We start from the raw sequence: 26935 nt of genomic DNA on the forward strand, positions 1-26935 counted from the left end.
AGCTACCACGCCCTGCCCAACCTGTTTCCTTCTTATCTTTTTCTCTCTCAAGCAGTAACAGGCTCTGTGCTTCCTTCCTTGTGGAGGTTTACGGCAGGGCAGAAAGCAGAAGTTGCTGCAACGCTTCCCTTCCTGATTGTTGGCTCCAAAACCTAAAGCAGTTGGAGATTTGCCAAATGTCCTGAGGGAGAAAAGAGTCTCTGAGGGAATAAGAAGGAACATGAGTATATTCCCTAAAACCAAGAAAAGATTCCCAGAAGCCTACAAGTAGATAAGACCACAGCCCTCTCACTGGCGAAACCTGGAGATGTAAGCCCTCCAAGAGGAATCGCTGAGAGGTTCCCAGTTATGCCAAAATGCTGCACACGCCATGCCTGGCACAGAAACAGCAGACCTAGGACCGGAAGGTGCGGTGCAAGACGGCTCGGTAATAATCAGAACAGACTGAGAACCAATGCCTGGGGCTTCCACCCCAATGTCCTAAAGCTGTGTGAGACCTCCTTTTTACCAACCTGGAATGAGAAAGTCCATTAAAAAAATTAAGTGAATTCCCACCAATCTAACAAGATGGGGTCCAGAGTCAAAATTCAGGCAAGGAACAGAGAGTTTTAAGTGTGATATTTCATGCATACCTGAGTATTCACTATACATATGTTTCGCACATTCACTAAGTTTTTTTTAAAAAGTGAATTCAATAAAATATTAGTGCCTAAACTACTTGCCTACTTTCCTCTCTGTCGCTTTTTTCAAATTTGTGAAAGATGAAGCCTCTTAAGTTCAAATGTACATCCCTGGTCCCATCAGCCAAAGCCAGTGCAGGAGAGAGATGCCTCTGGTGTGCTGGGCTTGCCCCTCCAGGGTCCTCTTAAGGGCTGTGAGCAGGGCAGGCCCAGATGGACATGTCTGGGACAAGGTGTTAAGGCAGCCGCCTGAGTCGGAAAAGAGTCTGACTAAGAGCCAGACAGCCTAAAATGAGAGCAGGAAGAATGTTGTGATACCAGATATGTGATGACAAAAGCTTACAGAAAACTGGAAGAAATGCAGAGTAGAATCAACACGGCGAAAAATTAAATCAATAATGTTTGGACAAATTTGAGATGCTTTCCCAGAAAGCTAAAGAAATAGAACAGAGATAAAATTATGAGAAAGAAAATAGATACCGAAAACAGACTGACGATCTAACATATGAATAACTATGGGCCTAAAGACCAAAACAAATAGAAAAGAAAGAACAATCATATAAAGAAAGAGAAAAAAACCTGCCTGAACTAAAAAAGAAAGAATTACATCCTTAGATGAAAAAGACTCATTAGGAGCCAGGTGGAATTAAATGGCAAAAGACCAGCTTCCAGACATACCAAGATGCAAATAATGAACTCTAAGGTAAGAAATTAATCCTGGAAGCATCAAAGCAGCAAAAACAAAATTACCTACAAAGAAGAAAAGTCAGGCTAACCTTTGCCCACAACACAAAAGCTAGAATTTTAAGAGGGAAAGATATAATCCAACAGTTCCCCACCAGTTAAGCTGTGTTTCCCATGAAAAGCAACTTGTGCATGCTCAGACGTGCAAGGCCTTGGGGTTCACCACCACACAACATTCCAGGGAAACTCCTGACAGGCCTCGCTCCAGCCACAGATGGAAACCAGAGCATGGATGTTATGGAATAAAAAGACCGCAGTGAGCACTACAATCCTGTAAATGTAACCGTAAGTTCAAATTATTACAGATATTGCTATTTTAAAAGTCAGTCTTTTTTTTCTGAGACAGGGTATCGCTCTGTCACCCAGGGCTGTAGTGCAGTGGCACGATCATGGCTCACTGCAGCCTTGACCTCTTGGGCTCAAGCCATCCTCCCACCTCAGTCTCCCAAATAGCTGGGACTAGAGTTGTGTGCCACCACACCTGGCTAATTTTGTATTTTTTGTAGATACGGGGTTTCACCATGTTGCCCAGGCTGGTCTCAAATTCCTGAGCTCAAGGGATTCACCCACCTCAGCCTCCCAAAGTGCTGGGATTGCAGGCATGAGCCACCGCACCCAGCCAAAAGTCACAAGAGAAGATACACAGCATAAAAGAAATAGACATGCAGACAGATTAAATTCTGAATAATCTAGTAAGTCTTCTCCTAGGGCTGGCGACTGTCGTGAACACCAGCCCTCTCACTGGGACTACTTTCAGGAAGTAGGTGCTAAGGCTAGGTGAACATGTTTTAGAGTAATTCCATTAAGATACAATAATAGTGAATCTGTGGAAAATTTACATTTATTAAGGGGGTAGGGACAGAGGATCTATACTTTAGAAGGTGCCTACTGTCTGAAAAGATAGAGCCAACAGAGGCACTCCACATGTTCTACTGTGTGGAATGGCCCTTTCCTTAGACAGCTTGGGCTGGTGTAACAAAACGCCATAAACTGGGTGGCTCAAACAACACATGTATTTCTCATAGTTCTGGGGGCTGGGAAGTCTAAGATCAAGGTACCAGCAGATTCCATTGTTGGTGAGAGCTCTCTTCCCGGCTTATAGACAGCCGCCTTCTCAGTGTGTGCTCACCTGGCCTTTCCTTGGTATGGAAAGAAACAGAACTCTGTCTTCCTCTTTTTATTTATTTATTTTTGAAATGGAGTCTTGCTCTGTCACCCACGCTGGAGTGCAGTGGCACCATCTCGGCTCACTGCAACCTCTGCCTCCCGGGTTCAAGCACTTTTCCCTGCCTCAGACTCCTGAGTAGCTGGGATTACAGACGCCCGCCACCACACCCAGCTACTTTTTGCATTTTAATAGAGACAGGGTTTTACCATGTTGGCCAGGCTGCTCTCAAACTCCTGACCTCAGGTGATCTGCCCTCCTCGGCCTCCCAAAGTGCTGGGATTACAGATGTGAGCCACCACACCGGCCTGCCTTCCTCTTTTTATAAGGACATTAATTGCATCATGAAGATCCCACCCTCATGACCTAATCTAAACCTAATCACCTCCCAAAGGCCCCACCTCCAAATACCATCACACTGGGGGTTAGGGCTTCAACACAGAAATGTTGCGGGGACACATTCAGCCCATGGCAGCCCTCCTCCTTCCCATCAGAGGGCAGCCTGAAGTGCTGCATCAGTGGGACCTGCTGCCGACACCACTGTCCTCTGCAGTCCCCCATGACGTGGACCAGCACGGCTTTGATGGAGCCTACACAGGACAACTTCCTGGCAGCTCAGGTCCAGACACCAGACAGCTCTAGCTCCTGTGCCCCCTCCCTCCTGGCCTCACACAGCCCTGAGCCCGGTCTGTCAACTTTGAGTCAAATGTCAGGTTGCATTTCAGGCCCAGGGGAAGTGACCCTGAGAAGATGGAGGCTGACCGCCCAGATCCCTCCTGGGAGGAAGGGAAGCGGAATGGGCTGGGGAGGGGTGGGAGGGCTGGCAGGTCATTCCTAGGTGTGCTCCATTTCCCTGCAGGAAGAGAAAATCCCACTCAGGCAGCTGCACACGTGGCACACTCACCTGTGAGCAGCCTCAATTGCCTCCAAGCTTAGAGCTTGGGGGAGCTAATGGAGGAAAAGGAGAAGAAGGAAGTTAGGCTGAATGGGTTCCCCCATGAATGGGTTTCTCAAAGTGGGAGGGGAGGTGAAGAAGAGGGGAGGGCAGAGCAAGGGGCTGAGGACAGTGGGTGATGCACATAGCCTACAAGTGTGTGCCCATTTCTGCATACAGTATGCGCCAAATATGTTTACATTCAATCCATTTTGTACACTGACTGGATGAGTTTGGTTTACATTATAATTTGGGGTTATCCATGGCCATATAGTTATCTCACCATATTACTTATTGAATTGTGTTTAGGTTTCAGGGGGCAAAACTGCCAATAATTATTTCATTTTTTAATCTATTATAGAAGAGATCAGGTGTATGTTTTTATATAAATGTTAATTACAATTCGCCTTTAAGGATGGTCTCAGAAGTTTTCTGTGAATCATTTACATCACTGAACATACAGGCTATTCATTATTCCCCTTCATAAAAACTACTATTAAAATAGCATAATGCCAGCCTCGGCAACATGGCAAAATGCTGTCTCTATTAAAAAAACAACAACAACAAAAAACCACAATTTAGCCAGGCATGGTGATGTGCGCCTGTAGTCCCAGATGCTCAGGAGGCTGAGGTGGGACAATCACGTAAGCCCAGGAGCTCAAGGATGCAGTGAACTGTGATTGCACCACTGCACTCCAGCCTGGGGGACAGGGTAAGACTCTGTCTTAAAAATAATAATAATAATATAATGTGTCTAAACAGTATTTCACAAATGTTAGAGACAGTAAACTAAAAAAAGATCTATCGTGTGCTACAGGATAGGAACTAACAGGATTTTTAGTGCTAGAAAAATTCTTATCTTCTCCTTGGGTGTCAGATGCTGGAGAACAGTTAGTTCAATCAAAGCAAATGCATTTGTCTTAGACACTTTTTTTGAACCTTCAAAATCTAGCTAACAAGCACTTTACTGATAAGCTGGCTTCTATTTTTAAAGGGGAAAATTGTATTTTGCTTTTCCAATTTTCTTTCTTCTTAAAGAATTTAGATGATTTTCTTCCACACCCCAGTTGACATAATTTGAGAATAACACAACTCCAGGGTACAGGTAATTTCCATGCTCTGTAATCCATTCCAGAGCATTAAACTAGGGAACAATTTCCTTCGTTTAATAAAATTCACATATCCCTGAATAGAAAAAAACAAAAAATAAGAAATCAAGACTGTTACAAATATAGAATAAGTTTTATATCAAGACAGGAATAACCAATATTACAGCTATTATTTAACATTGCTCTGAATATTTTAACAAATAGGGGTGGGGAGAAGGCAATAAAAATAAATAAGTAAAACTATCAGAAAGGGGTAAGAATTATCGAATGACAATCCACGTACAAACTTCAGTAAATCAACTGCCAAACTATCAGAACTAATCAAAACATTCGCTAAGGAGCTGGTTATACAATAAATTACCCAAATCACTAACTTTGCTATATATGAACAATAAATCAAATATGATGAATATTATGAAAAATATACATCCCACCACTTTAATAGCAACATGATCTGTTTATATATAAAGAATAACCATTAACAAGAAATGTGGAGGGTATAGATTGAAAGAAAACTACAAAACTGTGCTGTAAGACATAAAGATTTGAACCAAATAGTTTCCAGGGAAGTGCAAGGGTTGTACAACTGAAGTTCCCCAGGCCCACTGAGACCCCATTCAAGACCAAAGGCAGTGACGATGTAATGCCAAACATAGAGAGCTGGGCTTTCTGCAGGATCCCAGTGATCAGCCACTGGACGATGGGAGGACACTATGCTGAAAAGCTCACCAGGTCCATTTGTTGTCATATTTTCATGGTAATGAGACTTCACACAAAAGAATATAAACGAGTGGAGCTGTGCTATCTTCATAGATTGCAGGTTGCCTGGGGTAAGAGTATTTGCCTCTGTGTTATACTGTAACTGAAGGTAATGCTTGCAGCTATAAAGATGAACCCCATTTTCTCAATAGGAGAACAAAATGAAAATTACTTTCTCACTTACCTAAAAGTCTAATCATTGCCTCTTTGTGCACATTAAAATTAAAAAAAAAAAAAGTCTGATCAGCCTTGGATAGACAGGAAGGTCAGGAACCAGGCTGATGGAGCCCTGCTGTCTTCAATACAGGCTTTTCAGGGTGCCCTGAACTTTGACATCCCACCAACAGATGGGGAAAGAGGAAGAAGAATATTGTTCATGGACCAGATCTGAATGAGATGCCTTCCCTTCTGCTCACATTCCTCTGAATGCACTCAGTCTCAAGGCCAAACTATCTGCAAGTGGGGAGCCTGGGAAGTGGATCCACGCTGCTTCCACATCCCTCAAGGAAAGAATGGTCAACCGGGTCTACTCAATAGGTGAAGAAGGAACTACCCAATTATCTTTTTCATGTAACTGGAGCTTGCCCTTTACACATTTGATTTTACATATTTTGATGACACTTTTCCTAAGATGCATAACAATTTCCCTGTTTCAACACAGTGGGCAATTGTAAGTCTTCTCCTAGGGCTGGCGACTGTCGTGAACACCAGCCCTCTCACTGGGACTACTTTCAGGAACTCTTGAGGATTTGCTGATCCTCCGCCTCTATACTAAAAGGTCCTTGGTTACTGTCTTTTTAAAACTCTTTTGAAATGTTTTTTTCTGAATCCTTCCTCAGAGTCAGATGGCATCTGTCACTTCTTCCTGCTTCCACAAGCATACTTCTAACAGTTCCTTTGCCTCTAATGTCTTGCTTCTACTAAGGGTTTATGCTAAGGTGTACAAATTGCATCTAAAGTTAAAAAAAAAAAAAAAGCAGGGGGGCCAGTCATGGTGGCTCACACCTGTAATCCCAGCACTTTGGGAGGCTGAGGCAGGAGGATCACTTGAGCCCAGGAGTTCAAGACCAGCCTGGGCAACATGGCAAAATGCTGTCTCTACCAAAAATACAAAAATTAGCCAGGCATGGCAGCATGCTCCTGTGGTCTCAGCTACTCAGGAGGCTGAGGCAGGAGGATTGCTTAAGCCCAGGAGGTCGAGGCTGCAGTGAGCCATAATCTCACCAGTGCACTCCAGCTTGGGAGACAGAATGAGACCTCGTCTCTAAAAAAAAATAAAATAAATTTAAATTTTAAAACAAAATTGCCTCAGACTGAAATCCATTCCTGAGTAAACAGTATGAGTTTTTATTACCTGGACTTTCTAGCGTTGATTTTGGTTATCTAATATCCTTTTTAAAATTTTTTCTTCCAAGTTTTTGTTGTTTCAGCAGTTGCAAATAAACAATTATATTGGCTGGGTACAGTGGCTCTCACCTGTAATCCTAGCACTTTGGGAGGCCAAGGCAGGCAGATTGCTTGAGCTCAGGAGTTCGAGACCAACCTGGGCAACATGGTGAAACAAAAAAATATAAAACTTAGCCGGGCATGGTGACATGTGCCTGTAGTCCCAGCTACTCTGCACTCCAGCCTGGGTGACACAGTGAGACCTTGTCTCAAAAAAATAAAATTAAAAAAATTACATTGGCTTATGATATAATCCTAGAAAGCAGAACAAAATTATACCTAAAAGAGAATGGCCTTTCCAATACAGTATTGACTAACAAGGAAAGAGGGCTACAATATATTGTTATGTAGGAAAGAGCCAGCTGCAAAATGACATTATAGTGTAATTCCATTTGTTAATTTTTTTTTAAAAAGCATACATTTGCAATGTGAGTAGTTATCTCTGAGATGTAGGATTACTGAGAACTTTTACATACTATGCCATTTATTTATGTATTGTTTGGCTATTTTATAAGAAGCAAGTATTTTACGTAAGCATAAAAAAACAAGAAGAAGCTGGGTGTGGTGGTGTGTGTGTCTCTAGTCCCAGGTACCTGGGAGGCTGAGGTAGAAGGATCACTTGAGCCCAGAAGTTCAAGGTCAGCCTGGACAATACGTGGGACCCTGTCTCCATAAATCAATAAATTAAAATATTTTAAAACACCGTTCACAGTGTCTTCTCAGAGCATGAGCTCCTGGAAGACATGGATGACAGATGAGCACTCCTCTATATACTGCCTGCTGCCACAAATAAGAAGCCTCTCAAAATTAAAACACTGATCTTTATAGACCAAAAAATAAAAGAAAAGAAAAAACTAGAGGATAAACTCAAAGTTGATCTCAGACAGAGCAAGTTCCAGGAAAGAGTTGCTGGCTTCCACCTTGGAGGACTTCTACCTGGAAATCTGCTCGGTACCATATTAAGCAGTTTCAAGAGCCCATCAAAGCCCTGGCAAGTTCATAGTAACCAGAGGCACATTCTAACCTATACCAGAACTATGGTGAAAATGTACTTTGCTGGGAAAGGATACTGAGTTACTAAGGCTTCTCAGAAACTACTCCACTCTCTAATGAAAACACTGATCATCTAATGTGAGCAACTAACATGTATTTAGTAGGTTTTTGCCTCCTGTTGCATACTGAGGAGATCCCACAAGACACCTTCTGCCCAGCATTTTCTTGCTACCATGAATGAATCTATAAAATATTCACATGAATACAAATATGAACTCCAGAATACCCCAGTTTAAATGAAAATGCATTCACTGGTAAAAGTAATGTATTCATTAAATAGTGCCACAAAAGTGCTGCTTAACAGATTCTTCTGAAACTGAAGGTCATGCAACAAGAAGCATTTATTCTCGTGTTCATAAGTCTGCAGGTCTGCTGGGACAGCTCAGCCTCAGGCTGTGGGTGTGCGAGTCAGTTGGGGCAGCTCTGCTCCATATGTCACACTTTCTATTGGGAACAGCAGAAAACCAAGAAATGTTCATGGCAATGCAGAAGCACAAGAGGGCAAGCCAAAACCCACAAGCATATTTTAAGCCTTTGCCAACATCATGTTCGCTGACATCCCATTGGCCAAAGCAAATCACATGGCCAATCCCAACATCAGTAGGACAGGGAAATATAGTCCCTCTCTAGTGAGAGGAAACAAAAAGTCCCATAGCAAAAGGCAGGGACACAGGAGGGTTGAAGAATTGTGAACAAAAATACAATCTGTCAAAGGTAACATTAACTCACTGTTAACCAGTTATACGGTGACATTTCTGTTTTAATATTTAACTGGTCTTAAAAGTAAGACACTAAAGGAAGAGGACAGAAGGAAGGGGAAAAGTGAGATCTAGAAATGTGTAGCATTTTGGACATTGCCTAGGACAGAGGAAGGGCTAGGGAAGGAGCCACAGTGGCAGTCCCTGGAAAAGAACATCATAAAGCACAGCATCTTCACAATTGAAATTTACTGACGAAAATCAGAAATGAAGAACAAGAAGACAAGACAGCAGGAACACATAGATACATGAAAGATACAAGAAGTCCAAGAGAATGACAAGTTTTAAGAAAAATCACATACAGAAATAAAGCTGTTCCAGCATAATGTGTTTCTCCATTTGAAACTGGCATTTTTTGTATAATCATCCCTAGTCTATTACCTGTGGTTTACTATTTATAATCTGAAAGAGCTGTGAGCCACTAGAACAATTTCTCTGCAAGAATCCGCTCTACAAGAAAAAAGAAAAGTGTGTGTGTGGGGGGGTGTGTGTGTGTACACACACAGAATTTTTTTTCAAATCAGGCAGATCAGAACCTCCCTGGAATTTGAACTCCAAATGTAGGGAAACAAAATTGAAAATAGTAAGAGCTCACTCATCCTTATGTTTGCCCTAAAGAGGCTGTATTAGTCCATTTTCACACTGCTGTAAAGAACTGCCCAAGATTGGATAATTTAAAAAGGAAAGAGGTTTAATTGATCATAGTTCAGCATGGTTGTGGAGGCCTCAGGAAACTTACAATCATGGTATGGTGGAAGGCAAAGGGAAAGCAAGGAACCTTCTTCACAAGCCAGCAGGAAGGAGAAGTGCCAAGTGAAGGGGGAAGAGTCCCTTATAAAACCATCAGATCGCATGAGAACTCACTATCATGAGAACAGCATGGGGGAAACTGCCCCTATGATTCAATTACCTCCACCTGGTCTCTCCCTTGACACGTGGGGATTGTGGGGATTATAATTCAAGATGAGATTTGGGTGGGGACACAAAGCCTAACCATATCAGAAGCTGTCCCATGATTACTGATCCCCAGGTCCTCAGAGTTGCTCCAAATTTCTGATCCCTCCAAAGCCCCTCTCTGAATTCCCTCTCTTCCACATTTCCTTTAACTCTATGAACCATCCCGTCATCCTACCAATACATTTTCAACTTAAATAAGCCAAAATTGACTTCTGTGGCTTTCAACCACAGAACTGCATCAGGTACAAGTCCCTTTCCCATTTTCTATTCCCCAAGGAGACAAGAAAGAGAGTACTATAGATGCCTTAAAGCAAATAACAAGGCATGCCATCACTCAAGAATTTAGTATCTAAATCCACTTCATGAAAATGACTGTTACTATGGCAACTTTTCCATGTGTATTCTTCAGTGACTTTATAATGTATTAACATTTTAAGGTAAACTAAACTGTATTGGCTTATTTGGCCTTGAATCCTTTTTAAATATAGATTGTTTTATCTCATAAAAGTTTTCAGAGCCTCTAGTCCACGATGGCAGAGTGAGCCAGCAAATTTACTTTTCCCTCTAAAATTGCTATGAAAATGACACTATAAAGGAAAACCCTCCATGCTTACCTCCCACCACCACCATTCTAGACACACACACACACACACACACACACACACACACACACACATATATATATACACACAAAACCCACTACAGTCCCAGCTCTTGGCATCAAAATCTGTTCTGATAATCCAACACGGTTAATATGGGCAATACCCCTCCCATTAATTGATAAATTAAAAATAATCAAAGGAAAATCCTAATTTTTAAAATAGAATCTGACAAGTTGCATAGAACATTCATCTGGAAGAGTAACTATTTGAGCTAATAAAATGTTTTCTGTTTGTCTTGAGATAGAGTCTTGCTGTGTTGCCAGGCTGGAATGCAGTGGTGCAATCTCGGCTCACTGCAACCTCCGACTCCCGGGTTCAAGCGATTCTCCTGCCTCTGCCTCCCAAGTAGCTGGGACTACAGGCCATGCCCAGCTAATTTTTGTATTTTTAGTAGAAGCAGTGTTTCACTATGTTGGCCAGGCTGGTCTTGAACTCCTGACCTTGTGATCCACCCGCCTCAGCCTCCCAAAGTGCTGGGATTACAGATGTAAGCCACCGCACCCGGCTGAGCTAATAAAATGTTTAAGAAAAAGAACACTGTTCAGATAGGCCATGACCATAGAGAAAGTCAAGGTAGGTCACAGCAGAATAGTCCAAAGAGCCCTGGGAGGTGGAGCATAGGGAGGGATGCTCCTATTTCTCATCATTATGAGTCACATGAACTTCCTTATTATCTGCATCCAGGACAAATTCAGCCAGAATTTGGGGGAGCAAATTGTTCACAAGACCATATGGGACTACTGAGCACCATGTAACTCATTCATGTGCCACATAATTCTGAGATTCACCCACTCACTACGTCAGAGAAGAGCTTCATCCTTCCTGAAGAAACCAATCAGGCAGTCAAAGAAGATGAATAAAGGAGGAAATAAAGAAAGAGGTGAATCCATATATCCTGGTGTCAGTGATGTTTTTACATCTTCAGAGAACCTAAAGAGAATTTTTAATTCCAGCAATAGAGAAAAACAGAAGATTTTGCACAATGCAGGTCCAAAAAGAAGCGTAAAAAAAAAAAAAAGTTTGAACTACAAGTAGCAATCCTATTAATTCTAGAATTTCCACACAATGCAAGTCCTAGAAGGCATGATACTGGGCACCAAAGAAATGGAAAGGTGATGAGTAGGAAAGGTACAGAAGAAGCTATAGTTGAGAAGATAGAGAATGAAGCATGCACCTGCTTGCCTCATCTTCATGGGGGTACTGTATTAGCTTGGCTAGGTTAAACGGAAGTGGGAAAGACAAAAGTAGGGAGGAAGAGGAGAAGAAAAAGAAGGGAGAATAAAGAATTTCTACAAGGCAGGCGTGTTGGCTCATGCCTGTACTCCCAGCTACTCAGAGGCTGAGGCAGGAAGATTGAGCCTAGGAGTTCAAGACAAGTCTGGGCAACATAGTGAGATCCTATACCTAAAGTTAAAAACAATAATTTCTAGAAAATAATAGTAATAAAAATTGTGATATGAGTTGAGTAATTGCTCAATGGAACCAGAACAGGGAGTCCATAACAGACTCATATGTATTGGAATTTAACTTACCATAAACATGGCATTTCAAAGGAATGAGAAATGAAGCCTAGTTTAACAAATAAGTTGTAGCAATTAGGTAAAAATTGAAAAAAATAAAGATGCATCCCTACCTCACACTATACCATCCAAAAAAAAAAAAAATGCCAGATATGATAAAGACTTAAAGTCAAAAGACAAAAGTATAAAATTACCAGAAAAAAATGTAAGAACATATGGACAGGAAAGGCCTATTTAAGCAAAACACAAACATCAAGAAACAATGAAGAAAAAAAGAAAAGAATGCCTAATTTAGCTACATCGGGGTCCCCAACCCCCGAACTGTGGGTCTGTGGCCTATCAGGAACTGGGTCTCACAGCAAGAGGTGAGGCAATGCAGCATTACTGCCTGATGTCAGATCAGCAGCCACATTAGATTCTCATGAGAGTGTGAACCCTATTGTGAACTGTGCATGCGAGGGATCTAGGTTGTGTGCTCCTCATGAGAACCTAATATCTGATGATCTGAGGTGGAACAGTTTTATTCTGAAACCATCCATACCCCACCAACCATCACCACCAGTCCATGGAAAAACTGTCTTCCACAAAACTGGTTCCTGGTACCAAAAAGGTTGGGGACCACAGAGTTGCATAATTGTTAAACGTTGTATAATGAGAGAAATCTTCAAACGAAGTTAAAAGATTGAAACATCTAAATCTGTAACATATTTGCAACATAAGTAATAAATAAGTCAAAAAGAAAAAGAGAGGCAACTCGATTTTTTTCTTGTGCAAAGGAACATTGGCAGAGACTTTTCAACATCTCCAATTTTCATTTTGTCCTCCTTCCATAATAATAAAAATTTTAATTGGACATGTAGTTGCCCAAAATAAAGTGCATATTTCACAGCCTCCCATAAAGCTTAGTCACATGAGGCCATGTGGAGTCACATGGGCTTTCTGCCCACAGAAATGTAAGGAGAGAGTCATGTGGAATTTCCAAGAACCTTCTTAACAGATAATCTGTGTGAGCCCTTGACACCCTTCATCTGTTCATTCATCCTGCTACCCAGAGGGCAGATGCTTCTGTCTTGGACCTGGAGGGCTGGAAGAAGAATGCAGTAGGCTACAAGGCTGCAGAGGGGGCAACAGTAGACCAGGGAGACCAGGTATGTCAAATTGAGCGATTCGGACCAGACCCTGTAATCAGAAGTCTCACTCAATCCTGTTACACCCAATGTCTCTATTTTTTTTTTTTTTTTTTTTTTTTTTTGAGACCGAGTTTCGCTCTTGTCACCCAGGCTGGAGTGCAGTGGCACAATCTCAGCTCACTGCAACCTCTGCCTCCCAGGTTCAAGATACTCTCCTGCCTCAGCCTCCCAAGTAGCTGGGATTACAGATGCCTACAACCACACCAAGCTAATTTTTGTATTTTTAGCAGAGACAAGTCCGGGCATGGTGGTTGTGGTTCATGCCTGTAATCCCAGCACTTTGGGAGGCCAAGGCAGGTGAATCACCTGAGATCAGGAGTTCGAGACCAGCCTGGCCAACATGGTGAAACCCTGTCTCTACCAATGTCCCCTTTCTATTGAAAGATTCTGTAGCTTGCCCTTTACTATCCTGAAGTGAAAATCATGGATCACATAACCTATCTGCACTCCTAATTTTTAATAATACAATATCTTAACTATAATATAAAGGAAAAAAAACAAAGTAATTAAATAAAATACTATGCTCAGATACACCCATACCTACTAGAAAAGAAATCCTACTAATCTCCAAACTGCTGTCCCCATCCCCATAAACACTTCTGGAAGCAATAAAGAGCCAAGGAAAGCTTTTCAAGCAGAAAATAACTTCATATCTTAGCCCAAGTTCCCTAGAAAACAGAGCTTAAGGGTAGGATTAAGGTGCTAAAATTTTATTGGGAAGTAAAGCCTCAGAGCAGTGAAGTGAGGGAAGAATTGAAAACAAATGCAACTGCTTACTGCTTTATGACAAGCCATAAAGAGGCAAAGCCAATTTTAGCTTTACTCGAAAGCTAAAAAGTGCACTGCTTGGCCACACAAGATGTCCCTGGACAGGGTACGTGGGAAAACCATGCCCCGGACAAGTCCATGGAAGGGACTCCTTTCTCCTGCTCGTCAAAGTTGCCCCAGAGGATTTAACCCTGACTTCTTTACCCAGAAGTAGGGGAGAAGCCAAGAGTATGGTTGGTCTGCCTCAAGTGGAATTGCAGGGGCCTGCATAGAACAATAATCCAAGGGTCTGTGAAATTGATTGAGAGAATCAAGAAACTGAGAGAATCTACAGAGGTAGGGAAGATGTGTCTGATATACATGGCTAGATTTGCGTTTTCAAAAAAAAAAATCCCTAGAAGCTGTAGAGTGTGGATTTGAAGGGGGTAGAAGGTGGCAACAGCAGGGAGACAAAAAGACCAGATAAGAAGCTGGGCCAGGCATGGTGGCTCATGCCTGTAATCCCAGCACTATGGGAGGCCACAGTGGGTGGATCACCTGAGGTCAGAAGTTCGAGGCCAGCCTGGCCAACATGGTGAAACCCCTGTCTCTACTAAAAATACAAAAATTAGCTGGGCATGGTGACACCCGTCTGTAATCCCAGCTACTAGGGAGGCTGAGGCAGGAGAATCACTTGAACTGGGGAGGCAGAGGTTGCAGTGAGCTGAGATCACACCACTGCACTCCAGCCTGGGTGACAGAGTGACTCTGTCTCAAATAATAATATTAATTAATTAATAATTAATTCAGCAATCACTGCAGAAACTCAACCCCGTCAACTGAGCCAAATTTCTGAAAAGAAAATAAATTGTTATTTATTTTTAAATTAAAAAGAACCTTATTTACTGTTGGGAGAAAAAGCTGAGTGTCCGGAGAGAAGCTGAGGCAGGGCTTGCATGTCTGCTAGACTTGCTGGCTCCTTGCTTCTAGCACTCCCATTATCTCAAACCGCCATATGTTTTTCATTCACTTGATACACAGTTTCCTTTCAACCCCCCACATCCTCACCACCTGTTTCTTTGTTTGAGCACCACTAAACAGTGTGGGCTCCCCGAGCTCTGGGCCTTCACAGGCTCCACACTCAGGATGGCCCCCTGGTCCGACTTTCTCTCTCAAACTGTCTTTTTCTCATTCCTTTGACTCAGCAGGACTTCGTCGCCCCCACGACCTGGTGTTGGGTCTGATCACCCCAACATTTACAGATAACAAGTAAAAAATAATTGTAAGTAAACAGACAACATGCTGCTTAGAAATGGAAGAATCATGCTTAGAAATGGAAGAATTGTTCTTAGAAACACTGGAAAGGATATCATCAGGGTTTTCTAGCGCAGTCAGTAAAGTCCGGATCAGAAAACTTCTCCTACTCCACATGCCCTTATCACACTCCCACTCAGTGTGTAAATGATTGCCTGAAGTGTGGACGGTGTGTGCCTGTATATCAAAGATATGAAATAAACATCAGTAGGATCCTTACGATGCACTCAGAGAGCAGGGTTAGTGTCTTTGGCTAGAGGAGTAGCTGTAACTTTGTCTCCGTTTGTTATGTTTGAAGGCATGTAGTTTGCTCTCTGATATACCAGAATCCAATGAACTCAAATGGCTTGTAGACCACACAAATACGAGGCAGTACCTGCTGTCCAATGCCTACCACACTGCAGGTACTCAACAAATGTTAACAAAATCCATTTGTTTATTTATGCAACCAACATTTATTGAATGCCAAATATGTGCCAAACACTGTTCTAGACATTGGAGATAGAGCACATTTTTAAAATTTCTCTTTTTTGTATTATAAAAGTATTAAAGATTGTGCACAAAATGAAGCAATACAGGGATATATTTAAAAAAAAAAAAAAAAAAAACCTAATCAGCCCCGTCCATACCCCACATCTTCCAAACCTACCCCTGAGGTAACCAATTACTTTTGTTTTTGTTTTTTGAGACAGGCTCTGGCTCTATTGCCCAGGCTAAAGTGGAGTGGCATGAACATGGCTCACTGCAGCCTTGATCGCCTGGGTTCAAGTGATCCTCCCACTTCAACCTCCTGAGTAAGCTGGGACTATAGGCACGTGCCATCACACTCGCCTAGTTTTTTAATTTTTGTAGAGACTGGGTCTATGTTGCCCAGGCTGGACTTGAACTCCTGGCCTCAAGAGTTCCTCTTGCCTCCGCCTCTCAAAGTGCTGGGATTACAAGCATAAACCATCATGCCTGGCCCAATGTATTTTTTTCTAAGATTTTTAATTGACAAAAATTATATAATTTATTGTGTACAATATATTGTTTTGAAATATGTATACACTGTGGGGTGGCTAAATTGAGCTTATTAATGTATTACTTCACATACCTATCTTTTTTTGAGGTAAGAACACTTAAAATCTAATCTTTTAGCAATTTTCAAGAACACAATGCATTAACTGTATTCACCATACCGTACAATAGATCTCCTGAATTTATTCCTCCTAACTGAAATTTTGTATCCTTTGACCAACATCTCCCCAACGCCCAATTCTCAGCCTGATAACCACTATTCCACTCTCTGCTTCTATGAGTTCAACTTCTTTAGAATTCACCTACAAACGAGATTATGCAGTATTTGTCTCTCTGTATCTGACTTATTTCACTTAATATAATGTCCTCTGGGTTCATCCAGGGTGTCACAAATGGCAGGATTTCCTTCTTTCTTGAAGCTGGATAGTATTCATATATAGCATTTACATTTTATTAGGTATTATAAGTAATCCAGAGATGATTTAAAGTATATGGGAGGGGGCTGGGCATGATGTCTCACACCTGTAATCACTGCATTTTGGGAGGCCGAGACGGGAGGATCACTTGGGACTAGGAGTTCAAGACCAGTCTGGCCAACATGGTGAAGCCCCGTCTTTATATAAAAAATAAAAGTATATGGGAGGATGTGTGTAGGTTATATGCAAATACTGTTATCATTTTATATCAGGGACTTGAGCATCAGCAGATTTGGGTATCTGCAGGGTGTTCTGGAATTAATTCCCTACAGATCCCAAAAGATAACTGTGCTTGGTCACTTGTTTGTCTTTTTTTGACAAATGTCTTTTCAAATCCTTTGACCATTTTTTAATTGCATTATTTGTTTTCTTACTATTGAGTTGTTTCAGTTCCTTATTATTTTAGATATTAATCCCTTATCAGATGTATGGTTTGCAAATATTTTCTCTCATTCTGTAGGTTGTCTCTTAAGTCTGTAGATTATTTCCTTGGCTGTGCAGAAGCTTTTTAGTTTGATACAATCCCATTTGTCTATTATTACTTTTGTTGCCTGTGCTTTTGGGTTTATATTTTAAAATTCAGGCCTGGGTACCGTGGCTCATGCCTCTAATCCTAACACTTCAGGAGGCTAAGGCAGGAGGATCTCTTGAGGCCAGGAGTTTGAGACCATCCTGGGCAACATAGCAAGGCCTTGTCTTTAAAAAAAATTAGCTGGGTATAGTGGTGCGTGCCTGTATTCCTTATTACTTGGGAAACTAAGGCAGGAGGATCCCTTGAGCCCAGGAGTATGAGGCTGCAGTACAGCTATGCTCCTGCCACTGCACTCCAGCCTGGGCAACAGAGCAAGACCCTGTCTCTGAAAATAAATAAATAATTTTTAAAAATCTTTAAATAGATTTTATGATTCCAAGTCATTAAAGAACATGAGATGTCGTTCCATTTGTTCAGATAACATTTATAATTTTAATTGAGCTTTTATAACTTTAAATAGGTCTTATATCTTATTAATTTTACTGTCAAGGTGAAATTATTTTGATTTCTGAAACTTGCTTTAAAGTAGTACTCCAGTAGGTAAGGTGGAGAGGCAGGATGAAACAAGAAGGGCAGAATATTGACAATTGTTGAAGCTGGGTTATGGGTACTATTCTCTGGGTTTTTGTGGATGGTTTGGTATTTTGAAATTATACTCCCTGCTCTGTCGCCTGCCACCGCTCCCTGAGCCCGAGTGGTTCACCGCACCGTGAAGACAGATGGCAGATGCCAGGAACTCGAGCCTCCAATCCCAGATGCTATGTCCGGCAAAGGCTCAGTGGTTCTGGCCTACAGTGGCAGCCCGGACACCTCCTGCATCCTCGTGTGGCTGAAGGAACAAGGCTATGACATCATTGCCTACCTGGCCAACACTGGCCAGAAGGAAGACTTCGAGGAAGCCAGGAAGAAGGCACTGAAGCTTGGGACCAAAAAGGTGTTCATTGAGGATGCCAGCAGGGAGTTTGTGGAGGAGTTCATCTGGCCGGCCATCCAGTCCAGCGCACTGTATGAGAACTGCTACCTCCTGGGCACCTCTCTGGCCAGGCCCGGCATCGCCGGCAAACAAGTGGAAATCGCCCAGCGGGAGGAGGCCAAGTGTGTGTTCCACGGCACCACGGGAAAGGGAAATGATCAGGTCCGGTTTGAGCTCACCTGCTACTTGCTGGCCCCCCAGATAAAGGTCACTGCTCCCTGGAGGATGCCCGAGTTCTACAACCGGTTCAAGGGCTGCAATGACCTGATGAAATAGGCAAAGCAACATCGGGTTCCCATTCCAGTCACTCCCCAGAGCCCGTGAAGCACAGACGAGAACCTCATGCACATCAGCTATGAGGCTGGAATCCTGGAACCCCAAGAACCAAGTGCCTCCAGGTCTCTACACAAAGACCCAGGACCCAGCCAAAGCCCTCAACACCCCTGACATTCTCGAGATCGAGTTCAAAAAAGGGGTCCCCGTGAAGGTGACCAACGTCAAGGATGGCACCACCCACCAGACCTCCTTGGAGCTCTTCGTGTACCTGAATGAAGTTGCAGGCAAGCACGGCGTGGGCTGTATTGACATCGTGGAGAACCGCTTCATTGGAATGAAGTCCTGAGGTATCTGCGAGGCCCCAGCAGGCACCATCCTTCACCACACTCATTTAGACATCAAGGCCTTCACCATGTACCGAGAAGTGCGCAAAATCAAACAAGGCCTGGGCTTGAAATTTGCTGAGCTGGTGTATACCGGTTTCTGGCATAGCCCTGAGTGTGAATTTGTCCGCCACTGTAACGCCAAGTCCCGGGAATGAGTAGAAGGGAAAGTGCAGGTGTCCGTCCTCAAGGGCCAGGTGTATATCCTCGGTCGGGAGTCCCCACTGTCTCTCTACAACGAGGAGCTGGTGAGCATGAACGTGCAGGGGGATTATGAGCCGATTGATGCCACGGGTTCATCAACGTCAATTCCCTCAGGCTGAAGGAATGTCATCTCCAGAGCAAGGTCACTGCCAAACAGACCCCTGTACAATGAGGAGCTGGGGCTTCCCCAATTTGCAGATTCCCCCAAGTACAGGCGCTAATTGTGATAATTTGTCATTGTGACTTGTTCTCTCCAGCTGGCAGCGTAGTGGGTCTGCCAGGCCCCAGCTTTGTTCCCTGGTCGCCCTGAACCCTGCAAACGTCGTCATCGAAGGGAAGGGTAGGGGCAGCTGCGGTGGGGAGCTATAAAATGACAAAAGATTTTTTTAAATTACACTCCTAAGTATTTTAAGCTTGTATAAAACTGTAGAAAATAAAATAGTTTTCTAATTTCCTTTCAAAGTACTTACTGCTAATACAGGGAGAAGTTGGTGCTTTTTGTATATTTATCTTGCATCTGCCCACTTTTCCAAAATGACCTACAATTCAAATAGTTTATTACTAAAGTCCCTCGAGTTTTCTAGGCAAATAATGAAGTCACATAGACAAACATAAATAGTTTTATTTCGTCTTTTTCAAAGTTTATGGCAATTATTTTCTTACCTTATTTTGACAATGTAACATAATAATAGCACATGGACATCCTTTTCTAATTTCTGATTTCAATGAAATGATTTCAGAGTTTTGCTATTTAGAACAATGTTTGCTATTGGGTTTAGAGATACAGTCCTTATCCTAGATAAGTAGTTTCCTTGTATTGTTACTTAGACTTGTTTTTTAATAGAAAAGTCATCACACCCTATTAGCTTAGAATTTTTATTAGGAATGGCTATTACATTTTATAAAATGTTCCTCCAGTGTATACTGACAGGATCATATGGTTTTTCCTTTATAGTATTATCATAATTCATTACTAATGGTAATAGATATCTTGATAGTGAACCAGCCTGTATACCTGAAATATATAGAATAGGGCATAATTAAAATACTCTATAGCAGTATATTATTATTATATAACTTGATTTTTATTAATACTTTATTTAGAATTTTTGCATCTGTATTAATAAGTGTAAGGTTACATAAATAACCAAAGTGTTTTTTCTACTCTCTACTCCCACAGAGTCACTCAACATTTCTGACACCAGATGTGTGGGTTTTTCCCCACACACCAAGACAGTTCTGCAGATGATTCTCCAGTGGACACCAGCTAGATGGCTGCCAATTCAATTTAACTCTGACACTATCCACCTGGAGATTGCATCCCACAGGTTAGGGCTCAGTCCCACAAGACTGCCCCCACCACTGCAGATGCTGGTTGCAAGCACAGATTGTGGCCTGTGCTTCTGACCAACCAGCTCTAAGTCACGGTTTCCACAACTCCCTCCTGGGATTCAATTAATTTGCTAAAGCAGCTTACAGAACTCAGGGAAACACTTACTTACATTGACCCATTTATTATAAAGGATACAGATGAACAGCCAGCTGGAAGAGATGCATACCACAAGGCATGTGGGAAGGGAAGCAGAGATTCCATGCCCTTCTGGGGTGCCACCCTCCAGGAAACTCCATACGTTCAGCTATCCAGAAGCTCTTCTGAACCCTGTCTTTTCGTTTTTATGAAGGCTTCATACCTGATTACATCACTACCCATTGGTGATCAACTCAACTTTCAGCCTCTCTTCTCTCCCTAGAGGCTGGAGGGTGGGGCTGGAAGTTGGAGCCCTCTAATCATGCCTTGGCCTTTCCAGTGACCAGCCCTCATCCTGAAGATCTCTAGGGGCTCCCAGCCACCAGTCACCTCATTGGCATATAAAAGATATTCTTATTACTCCAGAGATGCCAAGGGAGCTTTTTGCCAGTATCACAATAAGTAATCTCAAGAGAGCAGGGACTTAACCTGTTTTGTTCCCTGCTATATTCCCTGCCCCTAGAACAGTAACAGACATTCTTAGTAGGTGCTCAATAAACATTTGCTGAATGCATGTGCAAGTGAAATTAGTCTGTCATACCCTTTTGTTTGCATCCCCTGTACCTGATTGAACTATGAAAGCTGTGCTGGCTTTATTAAATGACTTAAGGAACTTTCCATCCTGTTTTATGGGTTGTTCTTGTTGTTGTTGTTTTGTTTGTTTGTTTTTTCAGATGGAGTCTTGCTCTGTCACCCAGGCTGGAGTGCAATGGCGTGATCTTGGCTCACTGAAACCTCCGCCTCCCGGGTTCAAGGGATTCTCTTGCCTTAGCCTCCCAAGGAGCTGGGATTACAGGTGCACAGCCACCACGCCCTGCTAATTTTTGTATTTTTAGTAGAGACAGGGTTTCACCATGTTGGCCAGGCTGGTTAGGAAGTCCTGACCTCAAGTGATCCACCCACCTCAGCCTCCCAAAGTGCTGGGATTACAGGTGTGAACCACTGCCCGGCCTGTTTTATGGTGTTGAGTCATTTAAATCCTTGCAGTGCAAACAACATGGACCAGTAACATCAGCATCACCTGACAGCTTGTAAGAAATACAGAATTTCAGGTTCCACCTCAGACCTATTGAATCACAGTGTGCAGTTTAACAAGATTTCCAAGTGATTCCTATTGATGTTTGATACGTACTGGTTTAAATAACACTGTATTACCTGCTTTTTAAAAAATAGTCAGGTCACATTGAGCTGGGAAATCACCTGGCACCAGCTCTTTTTTAAGGATACAGCTATAATCATTTCTCCAACCTCTTATGGTAATGAGTCTGTTCAAGTTTTCAGCTTCTCTTTATGTCACTTTTATTCATTTATATTTTGCTAGGAAATCCTCAAGATTTCCAGATAGTTAGAGTTCAAGTTAACACTCTCTCTCTTTTTTTTTTTTTTTTGAGACAGTTTTGTTCCCCAGGCTGGAGTGCAGTGGTGTGATCACAGCTCACTGCAGCCTCGACCTGCTGGGCTCAAGCAATCCTCCCACCTCAGCCTCCCAAGTAGCTAGGACTACAGGTGTATGCCATCTAAACCCAGCTAATTTTTAAATTTTTTATAGAGATGGGGGTTCTCCCTATGTTGCCCAGGCTGGTCTCAAACTCCTGGGCTGAAGCAATCTGCCCACCTCAGCCTCACCAAGTGTTGGGATTACAGATGTGAGCCACTATGCCCAACCAACATTCTCTTTAAATCATTTTTAACCTTTTCTATTTCTGTGGTTATGCGTGGGGAAAAGAAAGAGAGATCAGATTGTTACTGTGTCTATGTAGAAAAGGAAGACATAAGAAACTCCATTTTGATCTGTACGAAGAAAAATTGTTTTGCTTTGAGATGCCGTTAACCTGTAACTTTAGCCCCAACCCTGTGCTCACAGAAACATGTGCTGTATTGAATCAAACTTTAACGGATTTAGGGCTGTGCAGGATGTTTCTTGTTAACAATATGTTTGCAGGCAGTATGCTTGGTAAAATTCATCACCATTCTCCATTCTCGATTAACCAGGGACACAATGCACTGCGGAAAGCCGCAGGGACCTCTGCCCAAGAAAGCCTGGGTATTGTCCAAGGTTTCCCCCAACTGAGACGGCCTGAGATATGGCTTTGTGGGAAAGACCTTACCACCCCCCAGCCCGACATCCCTGAAGGGTCTGTGCTGAGGAGGAGTAGTGAAAGAGGGAGGCCTCTTTGCAGTTGAGATAAGAGGAAGGCTTCTGTCTCCTGCGCATCCCTGGGAATGGAATGTCTCAGTTTAAAGCCGACCATTCCCATTCGTTCTATTCTGAGATAGGAGAAAACCACCCTGTGGCTGGAGGCGAGATATGCTGGCAGCAATACTGCTCTGTTACTCTTTGCTACACTGAGATGTTTGTGTAAAGTGAAACATAAATCTGGCCTACGTGCACATCCAGGCACAGTACCTTTCCATGAAATTATTCATGATAGAGATTCCTTTGCTTACATGTTTCCCTGCTGACCTTCTCCCCACCTGTTGCCCTGCTACACTCGCCTTGCTAAGACAGTAAAAATAATGATCAATAAATACTGAGGGAACTCAGAGACCAGTGCCGGTGCAGGTCCTCGCATGCTGAGTGTGCCAGTCCCCTCGGCCCACTGTTCTTTCTCTATACTTTGTCTCTGTGTCCTATTTCTTTTTTCAGTCTCTCGTCCCACCTGACGAGAAATACCTACACGTGTGGAGGGGCAGGCCCCCTTCAATTATGTCTCTTTCTTTCTTACTCAAAATATCATATAATTGTGCTTTCTTTTTTCTTTAACCTGGTTAGTGATGAGTTTATTTACTTTATTGCTCTTTTCAAAAAAACCAACTTCTGAATTTAAATAACTTTTTTTTTTTTTTTTTTGAGACAGAGTCTTGCTCTGCCCAAGCTGGAGTGCAGTGGCGCAATCTCAGCTCACTGCAACCTCCGCCTCCTGGGTTCAAGCGATTCTCCTGCCTCGGCCTCTCGAGTAGCTGGGATTACAGGCGCGTGCCACCATGCCCAGCTAATTTTTGTATTTTTAGTACAGACGAGGTTTCACCATGTTGGTCAGGCTAGTCTGGAATTCCTGACCTCGTGATCCGCCCGCCTTGGCCTCCCAAAGTGCTAGAATTACCAGCATGAGCCACTGCGCCCGGCCTATATGACCTTTTGGTACATAGTTTTTGCTTTCTATTTTGTTAATTTCGGCCTTAATTTTGTAACTTCCCTTTTCCTAATTTCTCTGGTTAATTTTCTCTTTATTTTTTATATATTTTTTCTAAGTTCTTAAGATGAGTTTATCTTCAGTCTCTTGTCTGTACAATGAAAGCTATTTAAATCAATCTATTTGATTCTGAAAATAGCTTTTGCTATATCCTACAGATTCTTGTATGTTAGACTTTACATTGCTAAGCGTGCAAGTTCAGCATTGATTTCTTTAATAATCCAAAAGTTATCTGGCAGTATAATTCTTCACATCCAAGTGGTCAAGATTTTTAGATACTTTTTAAATTATTAATTTATAATTTTAATTATGTTCAAATACTGTGGCCTGTGTTAGTCCATTCTCACACTGCTATAAAGAACTACCTGATGGTCGGGAGCGGTGGCTCACGCCTGTAATCCCAGCACTTTGGGAGGCCGAGGTGGGCAGATCACCTGAGGTCAGGAGTTCGAGACCAGCCTGGTCAACATGGGTGAAACCCTGTCTCTACTAAAAATACAAAAAAAAAAAAAAAATTAGCCAGCCTGGTGGCATGCCCCTGTAATCCCAGCTACTCGAGAGGCTGAGGCAGGAGAATCGCTTGAACCTGGGAGGCAGAGGTTGCAGTGAGCTGAGATTGTGCCATTGCACTCCAACCTGGGCAACAAGAACGAAAACTCCATCCCCAAAAAAAAAAAAAAAAAAAAAAAAAAAACTACATGAGACCGGGTAATTTATAAAGAGAAGAGGCTTCACTGGCTCCCAGTTCTGCAGGCTGTAAAGGAAACATGATGCTGGCACCTGTTCAGCTTCTTGGGAGGCCTCAGGAAACTTTCAATCATGTCAGAAGGCAAAGGGGACACAGGCATGTCTTACACAGCTGGAGCAGGAGCAGGGTGGGAGGTGTTACACACTTTTAAACAACCAGATCTCATGATAACTCTATCAGCAGAACAGCACTAGAGGAATGGTGCTAAACCATTCGTGAGAAACTACCCCCATGTCCAACCACCTCCCACCAGGCCCTGCCGCCAACACTGGGGATTACAATTCAACATGAGATTTGGGTGGGGACACAGATCCAAGCCATATCATGGCCTGTGGTATACCTCTTCTATTTTTTAATGTATCAAGAATTGCTTAGGCCAGGTGTGGTGGCTCAAACCTGTAATCCCAACACTTTGGGAGGCTGGTGGGGTGGTGAAGGATCAGAATCACTTTAGGCTAGGAGTTTGAGACCAGGTTGGGTAACATAGTGAGACCTTATCTCGACAAAAAATTTAAAAATTGAAATTAGCTGGACATGGTGCCATGCACCTATAGTCCTAGCTACTCAGGAGGCTGAGGCGGGAGAATTGCTTGGGTCCAGGAGTTTGAAGTTACAGTGAGCTATGATCGTGACACTGCACTCCAGCTTGGGTGACGGAGACCCTATCTCCAGGGGAAGAAAAGAAAAAGAATTTCTTTGTGGCCAAATATGGGATCAACTATTTTAAAGGTACTATGATCATATGGGAAATGTGTATCTTCTCTATTCAAAGAATATAAAGATCTTTCTAGATCCTCTACACGTAAGTGTATGTATGCACGTGGGTGCACACACACACACAAATGTTTACTGAATTGCTCAATTCCTAAATGTCCTTATTTTTTCGCCTCCTGGATTCATTACCGGAAAAGGAGTCTTGATCCAGAGCCCAAGAGAGGGTTCTTGGGTCTCACGCAGGAAGGAATTCAAGGTGAGTCACAGAGTGCAGTGAAAGAAGCAAGTTATTTAGAAGCTACTCCCTTCCAGAGTACAGCACCCTCAGAAAGCAAGCAGAGGAACGCACCATCTTTGCTTTAAGTTTTTCTTATGTAGGGGGTCTTATGTATATAAAGACTAAGCTAAGCTGAGTCTACATGAGGGTGAGCAGACAGCATGACAAAATGTGTAATACTGATTTAAATAAAACTATCCTTGACATTCTAGTGTGTGAGTACCTCAAACCATAACTACAATTATATTCAAAGCACATACTGTTATGGATATCAGGACATCTGGACTTTCTGTTATTGTAGGAGTGTGTCCTTGCAGGCGTTAACAAGCTGCTACTTTAGCTGTAAACATCTAAGGACCATGGGTCATGACTGACAAGGAATGTGCCTTGCTAGTTTCAAGATGGAGTTGATTTTAAAATGGTATCATCCTGGCTCCTCTAGGCTCCTGCTTCCCTAACAGAGATGTCCAAGTTTGATATACACATATTAAAATCTCTCACTATAATTATTTTATTTCACTAGTCAATAAAAGTTAAGATTAAAGAATCATACAATAGTCAATCAAGACACAAGAGCTAAAGTAATCCCTTTGTTAAGCACCAAATGAATCAGAAAAACATTAAAGGAATTCTGTCAATAAAACTCTCTATAGCTGAACACATTGTGGATTAAATTATATTTTTTTCTTCAGAAAAAAAATTCTTTTTCTGTTGATGTCTAATTAAATCCCTCACGCACAAGAACTACACATCAGATTATTTACCTCTTCCCAGCCTGCAAGTCGTAATTATTTCCCTTTGCTCATTTTTAATGTTGGCTTTTGTATGGCTGAAAATGACTGTGCAATTAGATAATGCCATTAAAAAAAAAAAAAAAAAAATTAGGTTTTTCTCCAGAAACAGAGCTATATATAATGAATACAGTGATGATGAACTAAAAAGCAATTCAGAAACACTTTTTATTATAATACAAAGTCCTCTTAAGCTAGCCTACAAATGTGATTGTGAGCAAGTAACTTGACTGCATTTTTCACCTTTAAAGAGATTTCTTCTCTTTTTGTAAGTCCTCTTTGGGTTTTAAATAAAGGGGTAGATAACATGCAAGACTCAATTGTGTTATGTCTACGGAGTCGTCTCACACAGAAAGAAATGAGTCACAGAAGGAGGAAAAATGCCCTCATGACCACCTTTGCTATTAGTCATATTGGCTTACAGGCTTTTAGATTTGGGGGATAGAGCACGTGGAAAACAGCAGGAAAGGACGCAGGGGGTGACTATTACAGAAACAACAGCTGTTTTCAATTATTCAGCATGTTTACTTTCCACACTGGCACAGCAAATGATTGGGAAATGATTCTTTACCTGGCCAAATATCTGGACGTCGACCTTGAAGTTAACTGTTGCTCCAGACACTTGTGAAATGAACTCCCCTAAACCTGTCACCGGACAGAGCATTTTTTTCCATTTTAAAAACATAAGTTTTTTAATGAATATAGAAACTACCACTGTAATCTCTTATCTTTGGAAGGGGGGCTAAATTATTTTTTCTCAAAATTCTTTTGAATTAAAAGCGAC

At 42.2% G+C, this 26935-nt stretch overlaps 1 protein-coding gene and 1 pseudogene across 2 annotated transcripts in view; one reads left to right on the top strand and one right to left on the bottom strand.

The window, feature by feature from the left end:
• Positions 1-17478: 17478 nt before the first annotated feature.
• The window catches only part of APTX (aprataxin), a 59908-nt gene continuing 50451 nt past the window's right edge, over positions 17479-26935 (bottom strand). The window contains exons 11-13 of one of the 2 annotated variants that reach the window (XR_010130175.1): positions 19370-19438; positions 18581-19262; positions 17479-18300 (exon numbers count right to left, since the gene is read on the bottom strand). Coding sequence is in view for 1 of the 2 variants with exons in the window: in XM_055351727.2 (XP_055207702.2) it covers positions 19372-19438 (67 nt within the window). In the remaining variant the exon portion in view is untranslated. Of the gene's footprint in view, positions 18301-18580; positions 19263-19369; positions 19439-26935 lie in introns of those variants that run through there. The other variant, XM_055351727.2, reaches the window with a different exon arrangement.
• On the top strand, positions 17824-19071 carry LOC101143271 (argininosuccinate synthase-like; annotated as a pseudogene).

Source organism: Gorilla gorilla, chromosome 13 (genome assembly GCF_029281585.2).
Source record: "Gorilla gorilla gorilla isolate KB3781 chromosome 13, NHGRI_mGorGor1-v2.1_pri, whole genome shotgun sequence".
Lineage (NCBI taxonomy): Eukaryota > Metazoa > Chordata > Mammalia > Primates > Hominidae > Gorilla > Gorilla gorilla.